General features: G+C 43.4%; 2 protein-coding genes across 2 annotated transcripts in view; one reads left to right on the forward strand and one right to left on the reverse strand.

Moving 5' to 3' along the window:
* The window catches only part of LOC141258547 (uncharacterized), a 264,087-nt gene that overhangs the window by 213,296 nt on the left and 24,728 nt on the right, over nucleotides 1-26,063 (forward strand). Inside the window, exons 44-46 of the mRNA XM_073673525.1 lie at nucleotides 12,322-12,489; nucleotides 12,845-12,918; nucleotides 24,842-24,924. Of these exons, the coding sequence (XP_073529626.1) occupies nucleotides 12,322-12,489; nucleotides 12,845-12,918; nucleotides 24,842-24,924 (325 nt within the window). The remainder of the gene's footprint in view (nucleotides 1-12,321; nucleotides 12,490-12,844; nucleotides 12,919-24,841; nucleotides 24,925-26,063) is intronic.
* Nucleotides 13,583-23,828, reverse strand: LOC141257840 (uncharacterized). The gene is made up of 3 exons (XM_073672852.1): nucleotides 23,645-23,828; nucleotides 18,173-19,627; nucleotides 13,583-13,695 (listed from the first exon to the last, which is right to left on the reverse strand). The coding sequence occupies exons 1-3, from the start codon at nucleotides 23,826-23,828 to the stop codon at nucleotides 13,583-13,585; spliced, it is 1,752 nt and encodes a 583-aa protein (XP_073528953.1).

Genomic DNA, 26,063 nt, shown 5'->3' on the forward strand with positions numbered 1-26,063 from the left:
CTTGAGGGTTTTTGACAAGCTTGGCTGCACGTACTCAACAGCCTCCTCTCTTCTCCATCTGCGTCTGTGAGGGGAACCTCACAGTGGGCCAGTACGCTGTACATATCCGTCTGAACTCACCTGGAATAACGTGGCGCTGGTGGCTACCTTATGGGCAGATCAAAGATGGGCTGGCTGGTCATGACATACCCACCTCTCTGGATGACCTAGTGTCTTTGGCCACGCGGATCGACATCAGGTTCTAGGAGCATTCTAAGGAGGTGGTCCGTGAGAGAAGACCTTTACGCCTTGCACCTACCTTCCAAAAACTTTCTCGCAACAAGCCTCAACCTCGGCATTCACCCCAGAATCTATGCAAATGGACCAGGTGACGATGGTCAAGACTCGCCAGGAGGTCTGCCGCACTGAGGGAAGATGCTTTTATTGCCGCAGGTCAGAGCATGTAATCCGCTCCTGTCCAGAGAAAGCAGGCAACTCCAGAGCCTACGATCGCTTGGAGAGGTCGTCCTGGGCAAGAATCTTTCCTCTCCATCCCTGACTCCGTGTCAGTGGCAATATCCTGCGCCAACATCCATTTTGTTGAGACTGCTTTTCTTGATTCTGGCGCTGCTGGGAATCTCATCCAACAAGTCATTTCTGGAGCAGTATTAGATCCCTATCCAACATCTCCCGGATCCGTTGGCGGTTTCTTCGGTGAATGGGAGGCCCCTTTCCGAGTCCATCTTGTTCGTCATCGAGCCTTTGGTTCTTCAGATAGGAATGCTACACTTGGAGAAAATCTCCTTCTTTGTGCTGTCCAGTCTCTCTCACCCCTTGTTGCTAGGTCTGCCATGGCTACAGAGACACGAGCCAATCTTGAACTGGAGTTCGGGAGAGGGTCTCCGCTGGTGTCAGAAGTGTCACAAAACCTGCCTGGTTTCCGTTCGTCCTGCTCGACCTCCGTCCACTTCGTCTAACCTAACTGGTTTGTCAGCACCTTACTGGTCATATGCCTATGTTTTTGACAAGAAAGAGGCCGAGACACTACCTCTTCATAGGCCCTATGATTGTCCCATCGATCTTATCCCTGGTTCCTCACCTCCTCGTGGTCTCTTCGGCTCTGTATAGACTATAGGAGGCTAAATCAAATAACTGTAAAGAGCAAGTATCCTCTGCCTCTCATCTCTGAGTTGTTTGATCGCCTCAAAGGTGCTAAAATCTTTTCTAAGCTCGATCTCTGTGGCGGATACAATCTTATCCGGATTCTTCAGGGTGACGAATGGAAGACGGCATTCAACACTCGAGATGGCCACTACGAGTACCGCGTGATGCCCTTCGGACACTGCAATGCACCAGCAGTCTTCCAAGAGCTGGTGAATGACATTTTCTGAGATCTTCTCTACACGTGCGTGGTGGTGTATCTGGACAATGGTGTTCTCTCCTGATCTGCCCTCACATCGGCAAGATGTTTGACGGTATTGCAGAGGCTCAGGAGGAATCATCTGTATGCCAAATTTGAGAAATGCGTTTTTGAGCAGACTTCTCTTCCTTTCCTGGGATACATAACCTCGGAGACCGGCCTTAAGATGGATCATGAAAAGGTGTCTGCCATTTTAAAGTGGCCCCGACCTGAGGGTCTGAAAGCTATTCAGCGGTTTATAGGATTTAGAAATCGTTACCGCCTGTTCATTCCTCATTTCTCTTCCCGGATTGCTCCCATCTCTGCCTTGACCTACAAAGGGGTTAATTCCAAGGAATGGACTCCCAAGGCGAAAAGTGCCTTCGTGTCCCTGAAACAAGCCTTTTCTTCGGCTCCAGTGCTGCATAGTCCTGACTGTAGCAAGCAAGCAGTTCTTCCTGGAGGTAGATGCATCTTCCTTAGGGGCCGAAGCAGTCCTCACCCAGAAATCCTTGTCTGGGCGAATGGTGACCTGCGGCTTCTTTTCCAAGCTCTTCTCTCCCTTGGAGCGCAATTATTCCATTGGAGATTGGGAACTGCTTGCCATCAAACTGGCGCTGGAAGAATGGCGATTCTTACTAGAGGGGGCCCTGCATCCGGTAGTCATCTACACGGATCATAAGAATCTCGCCTACTTGCAGTCCACTCAACGACTTAATCCTCTTCAGGCCAGATGGTCTCTGTTCTTTACCCGCTTCAATTTCATTCTCCACTTCCGGCCGGCAGATATAAATATCAAGGCAGACGCGCTCTTCAGATCATTCCTGTCAACCGACCAAGAGAAGGAGCCTCAAGACATTATTGAGTCCTTCAGAATAATTACTGTTGCCCCGTTTGATCTGTCTTGTCTTCCCCCAGGTAAGACTTTTGTGGCGGCTCCAGATAGGAAGAGGGTCATACTCTGGGGTCATTCATCTAAACTGGCATGCCATGCCGGACAGAAGAAAACGGTTCTGCTTATTTCCCGATGTTATTGGTGGCCGACTCTATGCAAGGATGTTGCAGATTTCATCTCTGCCTGCTCTTCCTGTGCCTGAAACAAGACTCCTAGGCAACTTCCGATGGGTCGACTGCTTCCTTTACCTGTGCCTTCCGCTCCGTGGCAGCATATTGCGATGGATTTCATCACAGATCTCCCTGTATTGGCTGGTTGTACTGTCATTTGAGTGGTAGCTGACCACATCTCTAAGATGGCTCACTTCATTTCTCTGCCTGGTCTACCGCCAGTGCTGGCTAAAGAGTCCATTCTTCACATCTTCGGTCTCCACGGCCTACCTCTTCATATTGTCTCGGATAGAGGGGTCCAGTTTACTTCACGCTTCTGGAGAGCCACGTGCAAGCTTCTGAATGTCACCTTGGATTTCTCATCGGCTTATCATCCACAGTCTAATGGCCAGGTTGAGCAGATCAATCAGATCCTCACTAACTTCCTCTGGTGCTTCATCAACACCCACCATAGCAACTGGGTGGAACTCCTGCCTTGGGCTGAATTTTCCTACATTAACCATGTGAGCGAATCCTGAGCCAAATCTCTGTTTTTTTGTGGTATATGGTCAGCATCCCAGTATTCTGTTTCCTGTTCTACTTCTGTCGACAATCCTGCTGCGGAGTCTCTTGTTAAGAACTTTTCTGTGATCTGGGAGGGCACAAAGTCTGCGTTGCTGCAGTCCTCTGAGCGGATGAAGAAACATGCGGACAAGAGATGTCTGGATCTGCCTCTCTTCCATCCGGGGGACAAGGTCTGGTTGTCATCCAAGTATGTTCGTCTCAAAATACCTTCATATCAGCTGGGTCCACAGTTCATTGGCCCTTTCGAGTTTTTAAGACCAATGAATTCAGTGGCATACAAACTGAAACTCCCTGCCTCATTACGGATTCCGAATTCCTTTCATGTGTCTCTCCACAAGCCTGTCATCCTCAATCCTTTCTCTGATGATCCGGGTACCACTCCAGCTCCAGTTTGTGCTGAGGACGTTTTTGAGGTAGAGAACATTCTGGTTACCAAGAGGGTAAGAGGGAAAACCTTTTTCCTTGTGGATTAGAAGGGGTTTGGTCCTGAGGAGAGGTCATGGGAGCCCAGGGATAACACGCACCGCATGCAGATCCACGGGCACTGTTTAGTGTCCGTGCTCCCTGTCTTTTAAAGGGGTAGTGCGCACTGTTCTAAGATGTCCGGAGGACAGGTATTACTTAAGGCACCTCCTCCAACATGGAGGTACCTGTGCAATGTTCTAAGTTTGTGTTTAATACGCTTGTCAGCCCTCAGGTTCCAGTGCTGCACGCCAGCCTGTCTATCAGCCGTGCCCGCCAGTCTGTCCCTCTAGCTGTGCCACCAGCCTGTCTACCAGCCGTTCCCGCCTGCTTGCCTACCTGCTGTGACCGCCAGCCTGCCTGCCAGCCGAGCCTGCTTACCTGCCTACCAACTGTGCTCGTCTATCTGCCTATCTGCCGTGCCAATTGATGTCAGCCGTCAGACCCATGGGAGTCGCCTTCTCTTACACAAGGTCGGTCCCTGAGTAGTACCTGGTCCACCTTCCCGGTCCTTCCTTGATTCACAGAGTTGATTAAGCCGCCATATGAACCAGGACCGGGCCGGGTGAGGTCCCTAATTACACCCCTCCGGTCCCTACTTGTACCATGGCACAGTGGTTCCACCACCTGGCATCGTAACACAAATTTGAAAGTTTTACCAGAGTTTGCCAGAGCAGTACAAAAAGGACACCCCTTACCCCTGTTTTGCATTAGCTTCTTCATGAGGGTTTGACATAAAGTAGGGGGTATTAAATAGGGTAGGTAATCAGACCAGGAGATTGCCTCTAAACACAGCAGCTGGAATCAGCATGTCTCAGATGGTGCCGGACCTCCCACATCCCCTAAATTGGCATGCCACATTACACTGCCAAGACGCCCCTCTGTGTGATTCTGTAGTTATGCATCATCATGGAGATCGGGAAGTCAGTCCATCGGAGCCAACGCCCAGTACTACTCTAGAATGGATGGAAGGCGGTAATACTAGTGTAATTTCAATGACATCAGCAGATATACAATAAATAGACCAACTAAAAACATGAAAGGTGCATTTTTTATAGAAAGTACAAGGGAATGCATTATATAGAATTTATTATGTCACTATATTTTATAATAAAGTAATCATGAATAACAAACTGTATAGAAAAAGAAAGGTATGCATAATAAACAAAAAGAGAATTATAAAAAAAGACAAAAAGAAAAACAGACCAGAAAAGAAAGAAAATAAAAGAAAAGGGATAGGACAATAGATGAATAAGGAGAAAAGATAGAGGGATTGGGTGACGATAAGAGATACTTCAATGAGTGAGAAGGATATGTGGAAAAACACTTCTCCCGTCTTCCCACAGAGACTCACAGAAAAGTAGTTAGAGACTCTGTGGGAAAGGGGAAGAAGTTGAGAGAATGAATGAGGCTGAACGGGAATGAGGCTGCTTATAAGAGATAATATATACTCATGTCCAAGAGAAGGACCGGGGCATGTGACACAGTGGTCATCATGGACATCGAGATACTGGTCAATCTGAGCCAACACAAAGTACTACACCCTAGTTGATGGAGGTTGGTAATGCTGGTGTAAAATTACACCAGAAAATATACAATGAATAGGTCAGCCAAAATCATGGAAGGTGAGTCTTTCATAGAAAATATAAGGGAATGCAATTATATATAAAATTTTATATCAACAGAGTATATTAGAGTACACATATATAATAAAATGTTAATGATGAGAAAGATAAGTACAATAGTAAACAAGGAAAGAAATCTAAAAATGGGAGGAGAGGAGATGAAAAACAGACAGCTTGTAAGAGGCTTGTGTGAGTGAAGAAAAGGTATGAGAAAAGGCTTGTCCCTTGTAAAACCCTCTAAAAGGGAGAGAGACCAGTGCTTGGAAACAATATATCAAAGTGAATATTGTAAAAAACATTTGGTGGAATATATCATTATAGTCTCTAATAAAATCAGTTGTCTGTCTGTGGAATCAGAGACATTTTAGAACAAGACAAATATTTTGAAGCTATTCATTCTAGTATACTTATATACCCACTTACGAATATGACACATTCGGATTCGTGATCGCAAAGGCGAGCAAATTTTCTTAAAATTGGAAAAGTTAGAATTTGCGCGGGTCGGCGAATACAGGGCAACCACGGTGTTTTGAACAGTTTTGTTAGTATAGTGCAAGTGTATGATGAGCGGTGACATGTGCCAGGTGAGTGTGGGGGCTGTGGAGAGCTTAGAACAGGTCAGATCAGCGGCGCACTGTTTTGTTTTTTTTTTCCTCTGGGCGGTAACTTTAACTGAGGAAAGCGTGGACAGCCAATTATAGAGTAGGAAGCATCTACATTGTCCAGACACAAGGGCTTCTGCAATTGGCTGCAGAAATCACATGTCCTCTCAATATAAAAAGTGGCCATGTTCCCTCAGTGCCATTATATCCATGTCACTGCTGGAGACAGACGCAGCTCAGTGTTCTCTTGTGTAATGAGAGATATTAGCTAGATAGATGGGCGCTTGTGTGGTAGTCAGTTAGTGTAGATAATTCCTGGCCTGTGTACCTCTGCAACCGCTGGTGAGCATATTTTTGGTGTTCTTGTGCAAGTAAAGAGATTCTGACAGAAACAGAGGGTCCATGCTATACAATAGTGCTGTGCACCGCTGGTATAGAGCTCCATGTCTCAGTATACCTTGAATGTTTTTTTTGAATTTGCTAATGTGATCAAGCAAGCGCAGTGCACCTTTTCATTTAGTTGGGTTGAAATTGTGCTCTGCACAGTCTGCAGAGCTTCTTATTGCAGAGCACAAAATCTGTTTTTTTTCTGTTGCTATTGTGATATTGAAAGCTGTGTGCACTAAAGTTTTTTTTGTGTCAGATACTATTTTAGTGGAGTTGAATTTCAGGTGGTTTCAGAGAAAAAAAATAAATTTTTTCTCTTGCTACGCCCAGTCCAAAAAATATTTTTTCCTGTGCCAAAAGTCATGCAGTGCTATAAGCCAGCTACTACGTCAGTGGCGGTCAAATTCAGCTTGTACGCACAGTCAAACCTATATATACCTTTGGTTGTCAGGCAGAGACCACCAAAGGTTTTTTACTGTGGCAAAGTTGATTCAGTCTGCAAAAAGGCAGATCCTATTTTAGTGGCGTTGAACTTGTCCTGGTTTCACAGTAAAAAAAAACAACTTCTCTTACTATGCCCAGTCCAAAAAATATTTTTTCCTGTGCCAAAAGTCATACAGACCTATAAGCCAGCTACTACGTCAGTGGCGGTCAAATTCAGTTTGTATGCAGAGTCCACCAAAGGTTTTTTACTGTGGCAAAGTTGATCCAGTCTGCTAAGAGGCAGATCCTATTTTAGTGGCGTTGAACTTGTCCTGGTTTCACAGAAAAAAAAAAAACTTTTCTTACAACGCCCAGTCCAAAAAATATTTTTTCCTGTGCCAAAAGTCATACAGTGCTATAAGCCAGTTACTACGTCAGTGGCGGTCAAAGTCAGCTGGGTGCAGAACTTATGCAGAGTAACCCAAAAATATTTTTTGCTCTGAGTAAAGTGATACACCTGGCTAGATCTGAGTTTGAAATATTTTGGAGCATATATTCTATGTCATACTGGCCTCATCCACATTCAAAAAAAATTTTTTTTCTGTTCCTAAAGTAATACAGCAGGGGACATCTGAGTTTGAAATTGTTTGGAGAATATCTCGTAGGTTTTATCGGCCTCATGCACACTAACACATTTATTTTGTCTGTTAGTAACGTTATACGGCAGGCTATATCAAACCTTGTCATTTAGTATCGCTGAAATTCAGGTGTGTGCTGAGCTATTGCACAGGAAAAAAACATATTTTTCTTTAGTTAATTGCATGCTCCTACCACTGCATGTGACCAACATGAGTGGGAAAAAAAGAGGGCGTGGTGGAAGGGGGAATAGGTTTGATGTTCAAGGTGTACGTGGGGTACGTGGTAATGTTAGTTAAAGCACTAGTGAACCAACACAAACAGGTCCTATCCAAAGACGACTGACAACTTATGTTAGTTGACAGCCTACTTTACTCTCTTCCTTTTGCAGCCACACAGCGATACACCTTGTTGATAAGGCCCAGAAAGAGCAGGTGCTCCAGTGGATGGCAAGCTCTGCTTCCAGTGGCCTCTCCTCTTCTTCCTCCACCTCAACAGCACATGCAGTACAGTCCACAGAGGTGGCACCCCAATTACCCATGCTTCCTCCCGGGTCACAACTGGCCAACTGCCCAACTGACTGTAGCGAACCACAGATGGGTGAGTCTGTAGAACATTCTACACCATGGGCATCAGAAGTGTACTCCAAGCAGTCACAGAGTCAAAGGGAGGAAAGCATCTACACCGATGCCCAAAATTAATTTAGCTTGGATTCGGGGCAGGACAAAGTAGGGTCCTAGCAGGTTCCTGACCCTCGTCACCAGACGTTAACTGCAGGGGAGAGAGATGATCCCGATGAGACTCAGGTACCTGAGGCTCATGCGGACTGTACAGTGCTGTCAGGGCAACAAGAGGAGAGGGGTCACTCTGAGGGTGAGGAATGGGATAACACATTGGATGATGACGAGGTTGAAGATCCTACTTGGTGTGAACCCAGAGTCACGCAGCCAACAACATTCTTTACGCTGGGAATCTTACCGCGCTGCAATGCAGACAAGCGTACCTCAACAACCATGAGCTGTCCCATCAAACGCATACACTGCTTCTTCCTCCTCCTCTGTTACCATGCCAAGTATTGTCATGCAGGTCTCCCATCGGAGAAACTCCAGTTTTTTACCCACTCCAGTCCAGGAAGTGGACACGCCTGCTGTGTTTGTTTCACCGAGCACACCGCATGTTTCTCAATCCACCGTAACATCTGCATCTCACTCAAGCTCCACCTGTTTTTCCGGTTCACCATACTCCGCCCTCTCTCAGCACCTTAGCCCGCCCTCGATCCCGCAGTTGTGGTCACGTAAAAGATTGTTTCATCCTACACAAGACAAAGCTAAGAGGTTGAACTCCACCATCTCCAATCTGTTGGCCACGGAAATTCTGCCTTTCCGCCTGGTAGATACAGACGGTTTCTGAAAACTGATGGCTGTCGCAGTCCCCCAGTACCAGTTGCCCAGTCGCCATTACTTCTCTAAGAAAGCTGTGCCTGAGATACACCAGCATGTCGCAGACAACATCACCCGTTCCTTGTCTAAATCGTGTGCCAGGGTGCATTTCACCACAGACACCTGGATGAGTAAGCATGGCCAAGGACGTTGCATCTTGCTGACTGGGCACCCGGTGACTCTAGTGGCTGTGGGGTCAGACGGGGAAGGGGCTGCTCTACAAATCTTGAAATCCCCAAGGCTTGCAGAAGAAACCTCTGTATTTCCCACTTCCTCCACTGATTCTGCGTCCTCCACCTCCTCTAGGGCCTCCACCTGCACACTCAACCTCTGCCGTAATGAGTCACGCGTTCCAAGGGTGCGGAGCGAATACACACCACCTCCGTACTGCGCAGTCAGGGCTCACCGTATTCAGGCAATCTTCAAATTAATATGCCTTAGTGATCACAGTCATACAGGTGAAAAGTTGTGGGCAGCTCTCCAGGCTCAGTTTGAGCAATGGCTGTCTCCGCTGAGCCTAGAGCCAGGGAAGGCTGTGTGCGATAACCGTGCGAACCTGTTAGCGGCCCTAGTCCGAGGCAAGATCGCACACGTGTCTTGCATGGCTCATGTCCTCAGCCTGGTGGTACAGCGATTTCTCCGCCACTATCCTGGCCTGGATGAGCTGTTTCACAAAGTACGGAAGCTGTGTGCTCACTTCCGCCGTTCGCGCGCCTCATGTCATCGACTTGTATTGATACAGAGGTCTTTGTTCGTGTCAGTTAACAGGTTGATCTGCAATGTGCCGACACGGTGGAGTTCCACTCTGCACATGTTGCAGCGACTGTGCCAGCAGCAACAAGCTCTGACGCAGTATGTCATGACGTATAGCTTGGGGCAATGCAGTACGGACTTGGGGCATATCACGTTTGCAGAGTGGGAACAGATTAAGGACCTCTGCACCCTTCTGCACGGTTTTGAAATGTCTACTAAACTGGTTAGCGCTGACGATGCCGTCATCAGCATCACTATTTCGGTCATATACATGCTGGAGCAAACTTTTAATAACCTGCGGCAGGAGGTGGTGGCCCCAGAAGAAGAGGAGGATGTGTAAGGGATACCAAGTGTCTCAAATTTCCAGACTGTCGTCACACAGGCGGATGCCAAGTGACGGTGGATTACAGCGATCGAGGAGGTTTACTGATACCAGGCAAACTGTTAGTGAAGGTGCAAGAGCCGAGGAACTAATGGAGGAGGAAGAGGTGATGGACGAGCAGCTGTCAGAGGATGAAGAGGATAATCATCCCCTCTCGTTTGAATGTGGTTGGCTGGCAGGAGGGGACAGAGGAAACAAGCATCAGTGTTACGCAGCCCACAATACAGCATGGCTTTGGCCCGACATATGAGTGCCTTCTTGATGCACTGTCTGCAACATGATCCCCATATAGCTAGGATTCTAAATAATGCTGACTACTGGGTTGCAACTCTGTTAGATCCATGTTATAAGAGTCAATTTTGCCAGGTGCTTCCCGCCCTGGAAAGGGACCCGCTTATTTTGGAGTATCGAAACAAGATTTTAAGCAACCTTAATAGAGGTTTTCCCCAAGATAACAGTGAGGCACACAGTGTGCATCGCAGCTGTAGTCTTTCAACCTCCGGCACGTCAGTTCATCAACGCCAAAACATTAGCCGCAGCAGCAGAGTAAGTGGCAGAAGCAATTTCTGGGAGTCCTTTCACACATTTTTTGCGCTAGCTCGTGCACCAGCACAACAGAGTACAAGTCTGACATGAGGTGAACGACTGGAGAGGATGGTGAAGGAGTATCTAGAGCTTAATATGAATACCATCAGGGAGGACTTTGACCTTTTTACATTTTGGTCCTCAAAAATGGATGGATGGCCTGAGCTCGCCTCTCACGCCTTGGAGTTTTTATCATGCCCGGCAGCCAGCGTTCTCTCTGAACGTGTCTTCAGCGGTGCTGGTAATGTCTTGACGGATAAGAGCACCCGGCTGTCCCCTGAAAGTTTAGACCGCCTAACTTTCATCAAGATAAACAAGTCTTGGATCTCCAAGGACTTTTGCACCCCAATTGCAGACTGTACAGAGTAGGCGATGTTGTCGTTTTGAGTGTGCTGCATTGATCTCTTGAAATTGCAGTCTGTGATATGGCTTCTGTGCCTGCTCTTGCTGCTGCTGCTGCAGGTTTTAGGCCCTAATTTTGGGAAATGTGGAGAATTCTGATTGTGTCTCTATCCATTGGCTTGGCTGTAGTGGGACAGGTTTGGGTCTGCTTTAAACTACTTGTAGTGTGATGGCATTAATGCCATTTCGGTGGTGTTAGGCCCTCATTTAGGGAAATGTGAACACTCCTGGTTAGGTCTCCATCTCCTGGGTTGGCTGTACTGGAAGAGGTTTGAGTCTTACTTATACTATTTCTACTGTAGTGAAATTGATTAGACATTGCTAGTGTCTGCCACTAATTCTTTGAAATGTGGAGAATCATGATTGGTTCTCCATCTATTGGGTTGGCTGTAGTGGAACTGTTTTAGGTCTCCTTTGCAATACTTATACTCTAGTGAAATTGATGCCACTTCGGTGGTGTTAGGCCCTCATTTAGGGCAATGTGAACACTGCTAGTTAGGTCTCCATCTCCTGGGTTGGCTGTACTGGAAGAGGAGTGGGTCTTATTTACACTATTTCTACAGTAGTGAAATCGATGCCACTTTGCTGACGTCTGCCACTAATTTTTTTATATGTGGGGAATTCTGATTGGGTCTCCATCTATTGGGTTGACTGTAGTGGAACCTTCCTGTTCTGCAGTCTAAGTTGTGTAAGGTTGCGTACCAGTCCTTGCTGCACTCCTGATACAGACTCTGCCTGCTGCACTCCTGATACAGACTCTGCCCGCTGCACTCCTGATACAGACTCTGCCTACTGCACTCCTGATACAGACTCTGCCTGCTGCGCCATCTAGTCTGTCCTACTGGGTCCAGCTGCTGCGCCTCCATTGGTCTGTCCTGGAGTGGCACCTGGCATTCATCGGGAGCCAAGTCTAACCTCACCATCAGAGGCTCTAGTGAACAGTCCGGTGCTCGCTTAGTCACACCCCTCCAGGCTCTCCGGGGTCCGTGGCGCAGTGGTTCCACAAACCACGTCCGTGACAGTGCGCCCTCGCAGGCAGGGTCCTCTTTCTTGTTGTACCAGTCGGTGACGCATTTTGACATGTAAAGCACAACTGAATAAATGTCGCTGTCACAGTAATAATAATTATAGTACTTGTACTCTGGGTCAATTGATGACACTTCCCTGGTGTCTACACCTAATTTGATGTGTTTTGGCAGCTTTTGGTCCAGTTTCTAGGTGTTCTCTATGCATTTTTTTGGTCCCCCTCATTGACTCCTATGGGATTTGGAAATGTTCGATGAATATTCGACGAATAAATTTGGCGAATATCAATTTGTTCGGCAAACTTTTTCAGACCGAACATTGAAATGTTCACACATGCCTACTCATAATAATAATCTTTAGTTCTATAACACCAAAATATTACGCTGCATTTTACAAATCTAAGGGGACATGTTCAGACAATAAAGACATTCAGAATAACATACAATTCTACAATTAGCTAGCAGAGTGAAGGCCCTGCTTACAAACTATCAATAATAAAAATGTTTGTTTTGTCCCTTAGTTCCTTGCTATAAATATAAATATATAGAAATATATATGCCAACAACTGGTCTATTCTCATTACTATTTGCAGGTAACGGCATATACTGTTGTGCACAGTGTGACACAAACTACTGTAGTAATGGTGGGTCATGTACAAGAGTTGGTGTGAATTGCAGTCCACAATGCACATGTCTGCCAGCATTCACTGGTGACAGATGTACAGGAACAGCGGAGTCCTTCAATGCAGACCTAAAACCAGGTAAGTCACTATTCTCAGGCTGCAGGTAGACATCTTTTTTTTTTTTTATAAACTATACTTCAGAACACAGCATGTCTATGTCCTTTACTGTCTGCAGTGATGCAGGTGAAGATACAAACAGAAGAAGGCCCTTGAGCAAGAATAGTATATGGACCCTTTACAATCCAATAGTTCATCATAATGCACCTGTTTATGTGTCTGAGACAGGAGCTGCTTGTAGCTGTGAAGGTGATAGTGGGCCCCCTTACCGCTTGGACCCCTGTGTGGCTGAGCAGGCTGCATCAATAACATGTCAGCTCCTGCAATGATGGTTTGTTTCCTTTCTAACAATGTGCCCTGTTTTTGTTTTCTTTAGGCACAAAGCAGAGATCTGTAAAAGTCTATTTATCTTGTGATAGAGATTTTGTTTATGACGAAGGTTATAATCTGGTGGGTATATATCCATGTATTGTACATTTATAGCTTCGTAAATGCAGGTTTCACAAGTGTCTATTGAATCTGTCTTCATAATAATAATAATAATTTTTATTTCTATGGCACCAAAATATTCCGCAGCATTTTGCAAATCGGGGTATATGTACAGACAACATCAGACATTACAGAGTAACACATAATTTTACAATTACCAAAATGAGAGATCCCGGCTCATAGGAGCTTACAATCTAGAAGAAAAGATTACACTTTTGGCAGCCATCTTGTAAAGATCTTTTTGTAACGTAAATACTAAATTTACAAGTGTTTAACCCTTTGGCACCATAACCAGTTTTACCTTTTATGTCAGACCATTTTTATTTCACTTTTCTATTGTCGCATCCTGGGAGCTATAGCTTTTAACATTTTTTTTTTTTTTTTTGCCAACATAGTCATATGAGGATTTGTTTTGTTTGGGGATGAGTTGTATTCCTCAGTGGCATCATTTTGTAATTCATAGCACTTACAGTATTCACAAACTTTTGTTAACTATTTATGGAAAGGAATAGGGCAGCACAGTAGTGGCTCAGTGGTTAGCACTATTCCTTTGCAGCGATGGGGTTCTTGATCCAAATTTAATTAAGAACAATATCTGCAAGGAGTTTATATGTTATCCCCTTATTTATTTTGGGTTTCCATACTGATAGGGAAGACATGCTGATAGGGAATCTAGATTCTGAGCCCCAATGATGACAGTGATGACAATAACTGTAAAGCGCTGGATAATTAATGGTGCTTTAGGAGTGAATAAAATAAATATGAAGGAATATAAACAAAATAAAAATTCCCCTACTGTTTTTTTGCTTTTTAAATTTGGCGCCATTGGCCGCACTACACAAAGTGTTAACTTATATAGATTTATTTATGTGTTATTGCTTTAGTATAATTAATACACTCTTTGAAAAAAGAAATATTTGCTTTTTGGATCGCCATATTTTAAAAGGTACAAGCTTCACAATTTTCCATCAGTGGAGCTGTATAAGCGCTTATCCTTTAATAATAATAATAGTTTTTATTTTTATATCCTTTGCGGGACAGTCTATGGTTTTTCATTCGCTCCAACTTGTGGTACATGTGATGTTTTAATCCCTTTTTATTTACTTTTTGGGAGGCAAAAAACAAAAACAGTTCTATCTCTAGTTCATTTCTTTTTTTTTAAACATCAATTACCATTTGGTATAATTGTCATGTTATCTTTATTCTGTGGGTTGATATGAACACAACAATACCAAATGTATACACATTTTTTAATGTTTTTCTATTTTACACAAGAAAAGACCTTAAAAATATTTATAGATTTTTTTGGTCACCATTAGTGATGAGCGAGCGTGCTCGCCACTGCTCGATACTCGATCAAGCATTGGGACGCTCAGACACGCTCGTTACTCTATTGAGTATCGTAGATGCTCGAGCACCATGCTCGAGTTCCCGGCCCGCATGTTTTGCGGCTGTTAGACAACCAATAAAGTTGCGAGGATTGCCTGCCATACAAGATAATACCATAGCCATGTTGGCTACTGGCATTACTGTGATCGGCTGTATCCCATCATTGGGTCTATAGAAGACCCAGCGACATGATGCTCAGCAAACTGTCCTATAGAGGCAGTCAAGGGAGAGTTGTTATAGGAGGGAGAGCTTAGATTAATGTCTGCTACCCCTAAATATTATAAAGTTGCACCCTTTAGTGCCTTTTATGTGGCACTAAAGGGTGTTTTTAACCTTTTTAAACCTATTAAATAAATAATTAATTAAAAAAAATGACTTGGGTTCCCCCATATTTTTGATAACTAGCCAAGGTAAAGAAACAGCTGTGGGCTTATATTATCACATTAGATGCACCAATTCTTGTGCTTTGCCTGACACTTCCCAATTGCCCTGATGTGGTGGCAGTCGGGGTAATAGTTTTTTGGATTGATGTCAACTGTGTATTGTCAGCTGGCATCAAACCCAGGGGTTTGTAATGGAGATGTCTAATCAGACACCCCCATTATTAACCCTGTAATAAAAATTGAAAACACACAGAAAAAAAAATACTTTATTTGAATAAAGTCTCCCCACACTATCCCTCGTTCACCAATTTATTATCAAAAATGTTCCCTTAAAGCTCCTCCGATGTAGTCCAGCATTACCGATGCTATTCACAGGAGACGGGTAGTGACGACAACGAGAGCCAATTGCTCTGATGAGAGTTGTCCTTACTACAAGGCACCTTTACTGTTATTCAGACACCAGAGACATCGGGGAATGTGGACTACATCGAAGGAGCTTTGTGAGAACATTTTTGATAATAAATTGGTGAACAAGGGATAGTGTGGGGGAGTCTTCATTCAAATAGAGTATTTTTTCCTGTTTGTGTGTTTTTATTTTTTTGATTACTGGGTTAGTAATGGGGATGTCTGATTAGACATGTCTCCATTACTAACCACTGGGATTGATGCCAAGTCACATTACACAGCTGACATCAACCCCAAAAATATTACCTCGATTGCCACCGCACATGGCCAATCGGGAAGTGCCGGGCAAAGCGCCAGAATTGGTGCATCTAATGGATGCGTCAATTCTTGAGTGGCTGCAGACAGGAATTTTTAGGCTAGTAAGGGGCCAATATCTATGGACCTTACAAGCCTGATAATATCAGCCCTCAGCTGTCTGCTTTAACTTCGCTGGTTATCAAAAAAAAGGGGGGACCACACCTCATTTTTTTCATTTATTTATTAACATTGTTAATGAATAAATCAATAATTAAAAAACGACGTATACTCAGGAGAAATTGCTCAACAAACTGGTCCATTTTCTCCCATTATCCTTGTGAAAATGAAAAATTTGGGGCTAAACAACATTTTTTGGGGAACGATTGTAAGTTTTAATTTTCACTGTCCAATGTTTATAAATTCAGTGATGCACCTGTGAGTTCAAGATGCTCACCACACCTCTAGATAAATTCCTTGAGGGGTATAGTTTCCAAAATAAAGTGACTTGTGGAGTGTTTCTACTGTTTAGGCACATTAGGGGCTTTGTAAATGCGACATGGCGTCTGATATCTATTCCAGCCACTTTTGCACTCCAAATGTCAAACGGTGTTCCTTCCCTTCTGAGACCTTCCAAGCGCCCAAACAGTAGTTTTCTACAACATATGGGGTATCTCTGTACTCAGGAGAAATTGGACAATAAATTGTACAGTCCATTTTCTCCTGTTATCCTTGTGAAAATGAAAAAGCAAACATTTTTTGGTAAAAATTAAAATTTTCACTCTTTCCTTCCAATTTTTTTTAATTCCTTTGATAAAAGGTTAATATACTTCTTGAATGTAGTTTTAACTTTTGAGCACCTTAAGGGGTGCAGTTTTTAAATTGTGTCATTTTGGGGTATTTTTGTCATATAGCCCATCCCAGTCACTTTAAATGAAATGTGGTCCCTAAAAAAAATGATTTGGTAAATTTTGTTGTAAAAATTAAAAATCAGTTAAACTTTTAATCTTTCTAACTTCCTAACAGAAAAAAACAGAACTTCCTAACATGTTTCAAAAATGATGCTAATGTAAAGTAGACATATGGGAAATTGTATTTATTAACTATTTTGAGGTATAACTATCTGATTTCAGGGCATAAAAATTAAAAGTTTGAAAATTGCAAAATTTTCACATTTTGTCACATTTTTGATGTTTTCATAAATAAACACAAATCGTATTGATCAAAATTTACCACTAATATGAAGTACATGTCAGCAAATAACAATCTCAGAATCACTGGGATATGTTAAAGCGTTCCAGAGTTTTTACCTCATAAAGTGACGCATCTCAGATTTTAAAAATTAGGCTCAGTCATTAACATACAAAATGTCTCAGTCGTTAAGGGGTTAAACACTTGGGTAAGCACCTGCTGATATTTGTCATAAAAACCTAGTGTACTGCTAGCTCGCAGGATGACTGCAGTAAATGTGGGCAGGATCTGCTCGCATGTGTGTGATGTCACTCCTCCCCATCTGGCTGTTTGCAAAAGGATAAGGGAGAATAACATTTATGGATCATAATACAGTGGTCTGTCCTCCCTACACAGTACCTTGAGGTGTGGGTGTAGTCTGACATGCAGTTAAACTGATCTACTGTAGTCTCTGGTAGGTCGGTTCACTCAGCACAGGAACGCTGTTTCTTTAAGTTTCTCAGTGGTTTATTAAAGCACAGCATAAACCACAGTAAAGTCCATCAAAATAAACAGGCCTTTCTTGGCATAATGGGTAAAGAAAAGAAAAATGGATAGCAAAATCCAGAGGTCTTTGGTGATCCGCCCGCACAGGGTTAGCAAAACACACATGGTTCAAGTTAGCACGACCACCAGTTCCTCTGTCTGGAACTAGCATCTCCAGATACTGTTGAGGGAGGGCAATAACCCTTCACGGTTGACCAAGTGAGTGTCAAATTATTATGTTGATTGCAATCCACAGAAAACCAAATGGAAACAGTGCTCTGTATGGGAGGATTCAACGAATCTCTGATCTCGTTTATTTTGCTTAGCATTTTATATTGTTTTGAGTATATCAATAGCCAATCACCTACAGCCATACTACAGTACTACAGGCTTGAGCCAATGTTAGTGCAATTATTACGGAAACACATATATGGTCATATTATCATCGTTAGTTCGAAGCACGATGGAAATTTACAAGGTCATCCTGGCCTAGACTAGTTGGATAACAGGAGCAGGGTGTCTGACAAAATGTTCTTGTGAGAAAAAGTTAGTGTGAGAAAGTTCCATGTAAAGCATGAGAAAAGGAGGAAAGAAGTATGTTATGCAAGGAGTGATAACATGATTTTGAAACAAGCAGACAAAATGGAGTTGCTATAGCATGAATATCAATATGTCCTTTTCATTTCCCCCCTAAAAATTATGTTATTATCAACAATAGAGGTGCTATCCCAGGGTCATGCTTTGAGCCTGAGGGACATTGGTCTTCACTCAATTAGTGCCCTTGTTACCAATCGAGGCTGTCGCGGCATGTCCATCCCCCCTTGTTCTTTGATATAATCATAAAGCTCTGATCTTCAGACGTGAGGTTGGTTGGGGCATGCGGGTAAAGGTCATCATTCCCTTGTCATCCAGGTCCTCAAAGCTGGTTACATCTGGGAGGTCCGTGTATAGTAGCACTGGATGTCGGTTAACAGCGTCCTCCTTGCTCTTTGATGACTGGCAAGTTTTCCTCATGCAAAATGGGATACAATAAAAGACTAGTTTTAGTAAGACATATATTAACAAGATGCAAGCAGCAATATGCAACACTCCTTGTAATATTCCAGCAATCCATCCACCAATCCCTTTAAACCAATTAGCAGGATTCAAAAAGGAGAATGTATCAGACCACCAATTGTCTTTGGTCAATTCGTTATGTTTGTTATACTCTTCCTTGAGTTTCCTAATGTCTTCCATTTTAGTCTTTAACCGTATGGTAGAGTCGGGATCAATATAGTGACAACAGGCTGGGCCTATAACCTGACACATCCCTCCTTGAGCTGCTGTCAAATAGTCCAGCACTAAAGTATGTTGACTGGCCACTATAATAAGTTGATTCTGCACTGCAACAATAGTATTAATTACTTCCAAAATATTCCAAATCTGGTCATCTAAGTAATCAGCGACTTCCACTAATTTGTCCCACATTTGTGTTACCATAGGGTAGAGGAAGACAGTACTGGCTATCTTATTAGGTATACTCATTTGTACTAAATGAGGTCTTCCTGATGGGTGCGGGGTGTGGTCTTTGGCACGTTTATAAATGGTGTGAAGAGGGATGGCTCTCATATCTACTTTACTGTGGGGAATAAGATAAGTGGCTGGAGTTAGCCGGGCCAACATACAAGTCCCCCCTACTCCGACTGGGAGCCATTTATATGCATTATTCCCACAGACCCAATATGTGGCTGATGGTAGATCCCATAAAGCCGAGTGCTGTAATACTAAATTATGTACCAAATTGATAAAAACTGTGTTATTTGATAACATACACCATGAAGGCATTTGTCCCAGGGGGCTACAATATCCAACATTCGGATTGCCACATGTTGGATCACTAGGCTTATATTCAGAAGATTCATTACAAGGGATATTACCAGATATTTTAAAACATGTGTCATTGGTACCTTTTATGAACAGATTTGCATGTACCCATGAGTGATTATGAATGTATCTTTCCAACAATGACAGTTTAAAAGCATCTGCCGTACTAGAGGTAGCATTAAAACTAATTTGTAAACCTTCAGTTAGTATGAAGCCTAAATTAGTCAAGGAAGACTTGTTTCTGGGCACCCATTTGTTTCCATTAAGGGCAAGGAATTGTAGGTATTTACTGGTGGCAGTAAGATTTCCTTGCCACCAGGGGAGATCCACCCACCCAACTACTGGTATACCTACAGTAGTGTTCCATAATCTACTAAACTTAGTAGCATTATTAGCAAGGGTGTCGCTACAATTGGGCCAGTTTAGTATTTCTTCCAGAGTGATTGGGACTGCCAGAAAGGGCATACTAGCGGCTGAAACTGGTGAGTGAGTACATATCCAACAGTCACTGATCTGTTTGTTCTCTAATTGTCTCAATTCTTGTACCAAAATTTCGTGGTGAGTAATGAACTTGTTATTAAAAGGGTCAGTACTCTGTTGTAGTCTATTCCAGGTATTGCCTAGTCCAACCATACATATTATCATAAAACATCTCAGGATGGTTGACGTTTGCAGTGTGAAGCATGAATCCATGTTGACTTCCCTTCAAGTTTTACTGCTGTTGGGGTTGTCAGGAGCACTTGGTATGGTCCGTCATACAATGGTTCTAGTCCGTGTTTCCGAATATGCTTCTTCACATACACATAATCTCCAGGCCTGAGGGTATGACAACCTTCTGCATCAGCTGGATCTGGAATAGAAGATGATACTAACGCATGGGTGTTAGTTAGTGCTTTGGCAAGCTGAATTACATATTGCGCAACACGATCTGTTTCTTCTGATAATTGTTGTGGGGTAAATCGAGCTATAGCTGGTTGTGACCCAAATAGTATCTCATAGGGTGACAGTTTGTGTTTCCCTATGGGGGTGGTGCGCATGTGATATAGTGCAATGGGAAGGAGCTCAGGCCACTGGGCCGTAGTCTCCTGCATCATTTTGGTCAACTGCCTTTTCAGTGTGCCATTCAATCTCTCCACCTTGCCGCTTGACTGTGGATGATAAGGAGTATGCAGCGCCACTGTTGATCAGATCATGGTAAGTATTTCTTGATACACGCATGAGGAAAAGGCTGGTCCTTGATCACTTACGATAACTTCTGGGACTCCATACTGGCAAACAACTTCAGAGACCAGCTTCTTGGCGGTAGTCTTGGCAGTCATATTTGGAACGGCGAATGCTTCTGGCCAACTGGAAAACATATCCACTACCACTAAGCAGTATTCATATCGTCCTGCTTTAGGGAGAGTGATGTGATCAACTTGCAATCGTTGGAATGGATATTCTGGTTTGGCAAGGTGTTTTGTCGGTACATTCTGTAATCTACCTGGGTTGCAGGTTTGGCATATTGTGCAACCTTTGTTCTGTGCACTCAACATGGTGGAAATTCCTGGAGCCCAATAGAGTTTATGTACCAGTAGCAAAGCTTGATTCTTCCCTCGATGTACCGATCCATGGGCCCTGGCTGCAACGGCTGGATATAGGAGTCGAGGCAAACAATACAGTTGTTCCTTCTTCCATAGCCCATCTATCAATTTAGCACCCGCCTCCTTCCATGACTGGCGTTCTTCTTTAGAGACTTTTTGCTGTGTGGAGCATAGCTTTGTGATTGGAGGGACCGGTTGATGCTCTTCTGCAGGTTGATCCTGGGTTGGCACGGAATTTAGCTGTTTGGCCTGTTGCCGCGTAACAGACATGGATGTCGGAAGAAGAGCTGCTCGCTTAGCATCGAGATCAGCAAGTGCATTATCTCTTGCTTCAGGGGCATCTGGTCGGCTATGAGCTTTTACCTTTACGACAGCCAACTGTCTTGGTAGTTGCACCGCTTCCATCAATTGTCTGACTCTTTCAGCATTTTTCACAGGAGAACATGCAGTCGTGACAAAGCCTCTCCTTGCCCAGATTTCCCCGAAGTCATGTGCAATCCCGAAGGCGTATCTCGAGTCAGTAAATATATTCACACGTTTACCTTCGGCCTGTTGACAAGCAGCAATCAGAGCTTTGAGCTCGGCTTCCTGTACTGACATACTGGGAGGTAAGGCTGCAGCCTCTACCAATGTGTCTTCAGTTGTGACAGCATATCCAGTATGAACCCTGCCAGAGGTGTCAGCATATCTTGATCCTTCCGTATATAACTTAAGTTCGGGGTCATCCAAGGGTACTTCCCCCTCTAAGACAAGTGGAGTTGACTCCGCAGTGATCTGTTCCAGACAGTCATGTGGTGGAGCCTCTTTCCCCTCTCCTTCAGGTGCTGGTAGCAGGGTGGCCGGATTGATGGTGGTGCACCGGTGTAATTTCACATATTCTGGCAACATCAACGAACACTGCAGCCACAGGTGTCTCTGTGTGGACAGATGTTTAGGTTGCTGTAAAGCCAGAACAGCCGCAATATCGTGCGGAGCATAAATGTGAGTCTCATGTCCAAGAATGATGTCCGCCGTTTTTTCAAGTAACTGTTGTGTGGCATGAACCGCTCATAGACAGCTGAGGGAGGCCCTGGCTACCGGGTCCAGATGCGCTGAGTAATACCTGACTGGGCGCTGCTTTGTACAGTGCTTCTGCATGAGTACTCCGGCTGCATGCCCTCCTGTCTCAGAGACATACAAATGGAAAGGTTGAGCATAGTCCGGGTTTCCAAGGGCAGGGGTGGCATTATCCTTGACTTTAGTTGCTCAAAGGCTTGTTGCAGCAGTTCTTGGTGGTCCTTGTTGTTTACATCAGCCAGAGTGTCTTCTTTTAATGCATCATATTGGGGTTGCATTAGACGTGAGGCGTCTGGGATCCATTGTCTGCAATATGTACATAGTCCGAGGAACCGTTGCAGCTCTATGGGATCTTTTGGGAATGGTAGTGCGTAGATGGCCGTCTTCCTTTCTTCTGTGAGATGTCTGGCACCCTGAGTAAGGCAGTGGCCTAAGAAGACCACTTGACTGAGGCAAAACTGAAGTTTCGAGGCTGAGACTCGACAATTCAGTTTTGCTAGATGCTTGAGGAGGCTGGCCCTGATGGATACTTGCTCCGTGAGGGCACACAAAAGAAGATCATCCACGTATTGTAACAGTACTACCTCAGAGTTGTCCAGCTGCCATGGCAGCAGACAGCTAGACATGTTCTTTGCAAACTGATTAGGGCTATTCTGCACTCCCTGCGGCATCACCGTCCAGGTCATTTGCCTGCCTTGATATGTAAATGCAAACAGAAACTGACAGTCTTTATGTAGTGGAATACTGAAAAAAGCGTTTGCTAAATCAATTACTGTAAACCAGGCAGCAGTAGATGGTATCTGTGAGAGAAGTGTATGTGGGTTAGGCACCACAGGAGTTTCCAAGACTGTTGCTGTCCGACACTTAATGCCTCAGCAGGCCGTCTATTTAAACCCCAGGCCACACCCTGGGGTGGAGATATGGCGAACAACCTCCCACCTGCTCTATGCTTGTTCTCAAAAACCCAGCCCTTAAAATGGCTGCTAAACCCCTCTCAACACTTAGTGTGCTGGAGCAAAACTTCTGGGTTTCAAATCATTCAAGCTAATAGCCTCAGTGAAACATACCTCCCCCCCAGCATTTTGTCAATGACTTTATCACAAGTCCAATAAGAAGACTTTTTCCTGAAGTCTATGCAGTTTATTTAATATTAGTAAATATATTCGGTGAAACTAGGAGCAATAAAAAAAGGACAGTTAGTCAGCGCTGAAAAACGGTCTTTACAGAGCTCTGAGCAGAGCAGTCATATAATTGTGGCTGCTGCACTTAGATCACAGTAATTAAACAGTTGAGCAGTCAGTATCACACATGGCAGGATTAGTCAATCAAACTGTTCTGTGGACACACATGATAGGATTAAATACACTGCTCTGTGGACCATATCAGGAATAATAAGATTAGATACATGGCTTTGCAGGCTGTATCACACATGAGACAATTAAAAACACATCTCAGAGGATAATTGCTGTGATCTGAGCAGAGCCGTAATGTAATTGCGGCGCTACTTTCACAGTGATTACCAGTGAGCTCTCATCTTGTCCTGGCACCAGGACTGCAGTAATGATTTCATTAAGTGACAAATACTTAACTGCTGGGTGAAGCCACCTTTGCAGCTTTGGAGCCTGGACCTGTGCTCACCGCTCAATGGTTATTACTGTGATCTGAGCGCTACAGTCACAATGACACGATTGCTATGTTTGGAATAGAGTAACTACAGGGAAAAATGGTACCAGGGGACATGCCTGTTTAACAGCTAAGGAAGCCACAGCATAGGAAATAGGAGATAGGGTCGGTCACCGACCACTTCCTTTTATGGCTGGGGGCTGTCACATTTGCTGTATGTAAGTGTCCTGTTCTGACATTTAAACACCAGGGAAAAAATTAGCAGCTCCCTCAGTGGCTGATTTAGTTTTAAACACTTATTTATAAACTTTTTAACATAAATTTAAAACATTAACAAAAAAATTACATTCCCTTTAAATCTGGAATTGTTTTTACGTTTATTACTGAGTTCACCATGCTGGATAATTGACACATTAATCTCATTCTTCGATACAATTATGTTGATGACCACTTTCCGTTTTACTTCTTTTTCACAAGAAAAATCAATCAATCTTTCTGTGAATAGAATTGCATGTGGGCTTGCTTTTTGTGTAAAAACTGTAGCCTTTAATGGTACCATTTTTGAATACTAATGACTTTTTGATCACTTTTTTTTTTTTTTTTTTATTCAAGATTAATAGAAATGGCAATTTATTTAATAGTTTTTAAGATTTTTTTTTACAGTATCCACTGAAGGGGATGAAATTGCTAGTACATGTTGTTACAAATGTGACGTTACCAAATATGTGACATTTTTCATCATTAAATCTGTGAATTTATGATTTTGAATTTATGATACAACACTTATATGGAGGCTTGGACCTGCAATCCTTTGATCATAATAATAATACACTGTAGTACATATGTACTATAATGCATTATCTCCTCTGTCAATCTTTTACTGATAGTTAGCCAATCAGATCCCACCACCCTGGGCCCAGCAGGATCTGATGGGCTAATGGATATAGCTGACCATGGAGGTCATTGTCATGTCTCACTGTTGCCATAGCAACTATCAGCACTTTGAGATCAATTTGTGGGGGCGCCGAAGAGCTGACAAAGAGAGCAACCTCCTCACATGCTGCTGTCACTACTGACAGCGGCATCTGGGGGTTAAAGTGCTGAGATCTGCACTATGTCTTGTCTCAGCAAATGTGGCAGAAGCCTGGCTGTGTATAACTGCAGATGGCACTTGCACAACTCTTGTTGACACCCAATTGTGGGAAATTACCTGCAATTTGGACGTACTGTTACGTCCATTTGCACGAAAGAGTTAATATATTTAAAAGATACCAAATGTTTCCTGAGTATAAGGATAAAACCTTAAAAATATACAATTACATAGTAGGTGAAGTTAATCAAAGACCACTGTTCTGAGTTTACAGCGGAACCATTTGGCTTTTTGATGGGCTAAATAATCCTCCTAGAACTGTCCTAGAGGCAGAGGTTATTCATAGAGGGGATGCGAGCGCTGTCAGGATTCAGGTTTCTGCAGTCACATAGACCTGCATCCCAAACCTGGACAACCCCTTTAAGATGATGCTGGTCTACCTAAAATAAGCTTAAGTGTTTTTGTTTATTTCTCTTACGCAGATTAAAAATAAAATTAAAGGCGCTCCACATGATTTGGAAAATTTGTTTGATTATTCTACAAGTAATTTGACTAATAAGGATTGGTAAGTCACTTTATTTAAACTGTGTTTGCATTTTCATTCCTACTTCAACGTGTATTCACTCATGTTGCTTTTGTTATTTTTTTTAATATACAAGGAAAATGCATGCTTGCCATTAAAGAAGTGGTCCAACACATATAGTATAATGCCCTTTATAAATATCTATTTTTAAGCCCCAACTACTTTTGTAATTTGTTTTATTTTAAAATTCACCACAACTCTCCCTATACAGCTAATCCCTATAAGGGTGCTTTCATAGTGAGCTGTGTCCTACGTTCGTTGGTCCCATCGGGGCGTATGTCTGAACCCGTCGCAAAATGGGATTCGGGCATAAGTGCCAACGGTGTCAACGTTTTCTCTGTCGTGCATCATTTTTGGGCATATACCCCTACTGGATGCCAACACTCAGACACAGTCTACTATGTATGTGGCGAAGAATGCATTGTAAAAGGGCCCTAAGACTGTGTGCCCACAATGAGTTTTTGGTAAGTTTTTGATGCTGCGTATTTTCCCTTTTGCAATTCCAGCAGATGGGATTTATAGTAATCTCAAGCCCATTTTTTTTGCTTAGCATAAATTGACCTGCAGTGTGTGTTTTAGATCTGCAACATGTCAGTTTCTCGGGCGTGTATGCTGAGTTTTATGTGCAGATTTTTCCTATAGTATTGCATTAGATGTGGAAAATCTTCAGCTAAAATTTGCACATTTGTTTCTAGTGTGTTAACTTGGCAGAAACAAAACCAAAAATTCATCTAATCCATACATGGCCAGACACCAGAAAGTATCAAAAACAAAGCCTCTTTGTATGACATTCCAGCAAGAGACAAAAATACATAGCATGAAAAATGTAATAAAAACTTGTGCAAAAAACACAAGTAACCTAATTTACTTAATAGGTGCCTAAAATCTGCAACATCAAAAACTCACCAAGTACTCATCGTGGGAACATAGTCTTAAGGTTTATTTTTCTTTACTCCCTGTAATGTTTGTTTTGAGGGGAGTCTCAAACAGGATGTCATCAGGAGGATATCCATGTAGTCACTTCCCCATAGCTTCTGTCCCCTCCCTGGGACAGGACGTCATCAAGGTGCTGCGATGCTTTTGATGACGTCTGAAATCAATTGCGTGATAGACGCAGGGAG

Source organism: Phyllobates terribilis, unplaced genomic scaffold, assembly GCF_046119375.1.
Source record: "Phyllobates terribilis strain yellow unplaced genomic scaffold, ASM4611937v1 Scaffold_3__8_contigs__length_932513732, whole genome shotgun sequence".
NCBI lineage: Eukaryota > Metazoa > Chordata > Amphibia > Anura > Dendrobatidae > Phyllobates > Phyllobates terribilis.